Source organism: Branchiostoma floridae, chromosome 12 (assembly GCF_000003815.2).
Source record: "Branchiostoma floridae strain S238N-H82 chromosome 12, Bfl_VNyyK, whole genome shotgun sequence".
Classification (NCBI taxonomy): domain Eukaryota; kingdom Metazoa; phylum Chordata; class Leptocardii; order Amphioxiformes; family Branchiostomatidae; genus Branchiostoma; species Branchiostoma floridae.
Window position 1 is genome coordinate 1,492,155 of NC_049990.1, and position 4,960 is coordinate 1,497,114.

Sequence of the window (4,960 nt, forward strand, 5' to 3'; positions counted from 1 at the left end):
CAACTTCTGGGATTATCGTCAACCATGACCGACGTTACTACGTTAATAGTCACGTGAGTGTGAACCCCATACCTCTATCTTGATCTCTAGGGTCCTTGATGCCAACTAAGTTGAAAACTATCACAGACAAAATCTCACCGCCTATGTTAGATAGAATAGTATCAAAGACTGGTCTGTTTGTTTATTTCGATCTCAATTAGACTTGCCATGTATAGCAGGAAATGTCATATCCTGTCCCTCGTACTTTGATCCCCAGGGTTCATGATCAGATGCCTCAAAGAAGGGTTATTGTCGTGTAACAGAAAATGCCATACCCTATATCCTGTACCTTTATCCCAAGCTTCATTTTGTGCGGCTAGCTGAACGACTACAACAAGTTAAGTTTCTGTAATATTTCCATATAATGGTTGTTCAGTATCCTATAACTTGTCCTGTGACCCACAGGTTTCATGATGCCCAGCGAGCTGAAAGACTACGACCAGCTGGACTCGCCCCACAACAAGTTCTGGTTGCCGCTGAACTGGTTCTGTAACCTGGTGACGAAGTGCCGTAAGGAGGGGCGCGTGGAGGACCCGTACACCTTCAGGGCGCTCATCGAGGTCAGGTTACGTCTTAAGACGTTCGATAAACTTGTCGCTTCTTGTTTGAAATTGTTGGTTTATTGTTTGTTGAGGAGCGAGGATGGACCATAGAGCACCACATGGTTATTTCGTGTGGAGCGTTGTAATTTGGGCTTAAATCACACTTTCATGTTTCTTAGTATGCACAAAACACGCCTCAGTTTTAGAAAGCCCAATAGTTTTACTCCCAGGAAAAACGATTTGTCTAACCATAAGAACATCTATGTGATTTTTATAATCATGACCTAAATTGAAGTGACAGCATGGTAACTTTTTTTTTTTGTACCGGTAAAAAAACCTACGACTTTTGTCCAAACTACGACCTTTCTCACGGTACCCTGATCCTCGGGTACACGTCACCGAAATGATGAGTCATGCAAACCGACGAAGGTCCAAAGTTTACATTGTTCTTGCCGAGCTCACAACAGCTGAAAAACAACAACAATTTGTTAACAATATCCTGTGACAACTTCAACTAACCTTGCCCTCATCGCTTCTCCTCCGTGTGCGTGTGATTTGCAATGTTGACGACCTTTCTTCCTACCATCAGAGGGGGCCTCACCAGGGGCTCCCAGGCTCTCACATGGCCGTTACCATGGTCACAGTACAGAAAAGCGTTTTTCCCTCGTCTGGCGAGGGAAAGGCGGGTGGTCGTAAGTCTACTTCTTCCTTCCTCCACTCCAATCATGTTGAATCTTAAAGACGATATTGTTGAAGAAGTTCAAATTTGTTTTCTAGACATAAGTAGTAAAGGGGTTCGGTTTTCATTGTAATCTGTAATTACGACTATGCTTTTAATTGGATAATGCTTGAGTAGTCCGATTATGCACAGGTACCTGGTGGCGTTGCGAGTAGAAACGCGCTTTTTAACTCTTAAAAGTTCATCGGAACACAGTATCGCATGTCACACACACACACACAAGCTTAATGGTAGCAGGTTCTCTGCTTGTCAGTAAAATTTGGAGGTGAGGTAGAAAGCGCTAGGAAAATAGAAAATTCGCTATTGCTGTTGCGGAGTAAAATAAATGTAAGTAGCTTGAGGCCTTCTCATTACCGAAAATGGTAACATTCGCGATCGAAGACGACAACAACAGACCGAATGAGATGTTCTCCGAGGGGTAAGAGACTGTTTTATACCGTTATCGAGTTATGGATAAGGCCCTTCGATATGCAGTCAAACCAGCGCAAGTTACCACCTGTACATAACGACCACCTGACCAATTGACCACTTTCCCATTCCCACAAGATTGTAGTAATAGAATAAATCTCACGCTGGGTGGTCCTCTTGGGCAGCTTTGATCGTACGTATTGCTATGACTGATTGGGCGGGTTTTGTCTTGTTTGTTTCTTGCTTGTGTTTCAGGAGTCGAACAACATCCGGGGTTCCCTGGCGATGCTGTACAGCTATGACTGGATTAGTGTGCCACTTGTCTACACACAGGTATGTGCTCTTTCTTTCTTTCTCTCTCTCTCCCTCCCCCTCTCTCTCTCCCTTTCTCTCTGTCTCTCTCCCTGTCTCCCTCCCTCTCTCTCTCTCTCTCTCCCTCCCCCTCTCTCACTCACTCACTCCCTCTCTCTTCTCTCTCCCTCTCTCCTGTCTCTCTCTCCCTCCCTCTCTCTCCCACCCCCTCTCTCTCTTTCTCTCTCCTTCCCCCTTTTTCACTCACTCACCCTCTCTCTCTCTTCTCTCTCCCTCTCTCCTGTCTCCCTCTCTCTCTCTCTCTCTCTCCCACTCCCTCTCTCTCCTGTCTCCCCCCTCTCTCTCTCTCACTCTCTCTCTCTCTCTTATAGTGTGTACATAACCCCCTGTTTTACCCGCAAGTTGGTTGCCGTGTACACATAATCCCCCTCCACACCCACAGGTAGTGACGGTTGCCGTCTACACATTCTTCGTATCGTGCCTGATGGGGCGGCAGTGGCTGGACCCGGGCAAGGGGTACACTGGGCACGAGGTGGACCTGTACTTCCCCATCTTCACCGTCCTGCAGTTCCTCTTCTACATGGGATGGCTCAAGGTAAGTTTGGCATCATAACTGATCTACCCCACGGACTCCTTATAATGCCAAGTTTAACAGCAGTGATTGATTTTTGTATTTGTGTCCCACGTGCTTCACTGCTTGGCAGTGTAAGTTATGATTATATTTCACACATCGTCTCCCTTTTATTGTTATATTTAACCAGTGTTAATTATAAGTTTGAAATGAAATGTCTTCATATATTTTAGTAAAAAGTAATCAATGCTTATTTATCGTGGATTTGTTTGCAATATGTTGGCGCACTTCAGGAGCACGGTCGGACTCCTGGATTGTTATCAAAACTCACAGTTATAATCAACCCGTGAACTGGCGCCAGATAGACTTCCGGTGTAACAGTGACGTAGCACTACCAGGTTTTTCTTTATTCATGTATTTGCTTTAAGACTAGGACAAAGGGATACTGCACTCAAGCTTACAACTTATTTTAACCATGCTACATACAAAGAACAAGATTGGTAATGTTACCGCAGTTTCATAGCCTTAGTACTGGGTTTATATAGACACACTAAGATGCCTGATTCTGTACCCCCAGGTCGCCGAGCAGCTTATCAACCCGTTCGGTCAGGATGATGATGACTTCGAGACGAACTGGTGCATCGACAGGAACCTACAGGTGACAGAACTTTTCTTTAACATAACTACCCGGTAGCTATTCACTTATTCACTATTAACTTGCACGTAAGTTGATAGGGCATTTTTTTCTCTTTAAGTGTATGTAGCTAGTCTCATTCGCAGGTAACTCCCCCTCTCGGCACAAGAAGCCCTAAGTCCATGCTGAAAATCTTGAATCGCTTCCCATACACCCCTCCACACACACACACATACATATGATACACAAAGCCAGTGCTGCTAGAATTCTGCCAAGGAGGCTAGTGTTGGGGCCAGGGGGTATAGAATTCGACTTCGGCTTTCTCAACGCCGTTCACACCATACAGGTTATAATCAACCTGGAAGTCGGCGTCAAAACAGAAAAGGGTATCAAATGAAACAGAGTAAAAGGTGAATGTATGCACATTATATTAATTTCGAACCTTTTTCTGCTTCAGGTCGCGTACCTTGCCGTTGCAACGTTGACGACTTAACGTGACCAACCTGAAAAATACAATTCATACAGCTGGACCTTGATTGTTTATTAGTGATGTCTATTGTTTATGTTTATGTTTATGACAGATCTCGTACCTGGCTGTTGACGACCTGTACATGACCAACCCGGCCCTAGAGCGGGATATCTACTGGAACCAGCCGGACCCAGATTGTTCATTATTGTTGTTTATGTTTATGTTTATGTATATGACAGATCTCGTACCTTGCTGTTGATGACCTGTACATGACTAACCCGTCCCTGCAGTGGGGCATCTACTGGAACCAGCCGGACCCGGATTGTTTATTGTTGTTGTTTATTATTGTTGTTTATGTTTATGTTTATGACAGATCTCGTACCTTGCCGTTGACGACCTGTACATGACCAACCCAGCCCTAGAACGGGACATCTACTGGAACCAGCCGGACCCAGAGCTGCCCTACACCGAGGCCTCCATCAGTAACCGCAACATGACCGAACCTTTCCTGGGATCCACGTTCGATATGAGGTGAGGTCGGAACTTTCCTTCTGCCTTAAATTGAGGACCTTCCAAGACCACTTCCGAACCAAATTCGGCGCTGGGTTGCGGAATCCATTCTATACTAGTTTTATACTACACAAAAGTTGTGCGGCCCAAGGCTACAGAAACGGAGATGAACGCCGCCAACGCGTACCATCTTGTGCGGGAAAGACTTTTCATAAATAGCGTATTTTTAACTACATGTATATTCCGTAGGCTAAACGTGCAGAACATGGAGTTCACGAATCTGCACACCGTAGCCGAGGAGCCTGAAGACAAACAGGAGAGCAGCGAGGGTCTGGAGAACGCGCCGGGTCCCACCATAGTGGTCTCGGAGGGGGAAGATTCCGGTAAGAAGCTCCATGGCAGGAATCTCATAGTTTTAATACCAAAAAACACAAGTCAAATGTAGAACCGCTAGTGATGAAAAGACTAAACTTACCTAGTTGACCTGCTCAACAACAAAGTGCTTGCCGCCAATAAACAGCTTCGACGGGTATGTAAAAGAAATTAGTTTTGCTAGTGTTGGGGAAGGGGGGGGGGTAGTTTTAATCAACTTAAGCCTAATTTGTCTCTTCATATATCTCTTCATGTATGTCTCTATGTATCATGATTGCTTTTATTGTGAATCATACTGCTGCGTTTCGGCTGGTAAGTATAAAGGCTTCTACCGAATGTTGTACATTATACCCCCCTCACATGA

The 4,960-nt window shown here is 45.0% G+C and overlaps 1 protein-coding gene across 1 annotated transcript in view; it reads left to right on the plus strand.

The window, feature by feature from the left end:
* The window catches only part of LOC118427812 (bestrophin-3-like), a 7,502-nt gene extending 2,573 nt beyond the window's left edge, over nt 1-4,929 (plus strand). Inside the window, exons 4-9 of the mRNA XM_035837772.1 lie at nt 445-599; nt 1,984-2,061; nt 2,483-2,635; nt 3,189-3,269; nt 4,088-4,245; nt 4,474-4,929. Of these exons, the coding sequence (XP_035693665.1) occupies nt 445-599; nt 1,984-2,061; nt 2,483-2,635; nt 3,189-3,269; nt 4,088-4,245; nt 4,474-4,669 (821 nt within the window). The 3' untranslated portion in view covers nt 4,670-4,929. The remainder of the gene's footprint in view (nt 1-444; nt 600-1,983; nt 2,062-2,482; nt 2,636-3,188; nt 3,270-4,087; nt 4,246-4,473) is intronic.
* The last annotated feature ends 31 nt before the right edge of the window (nt 4,930-4,960 follow it).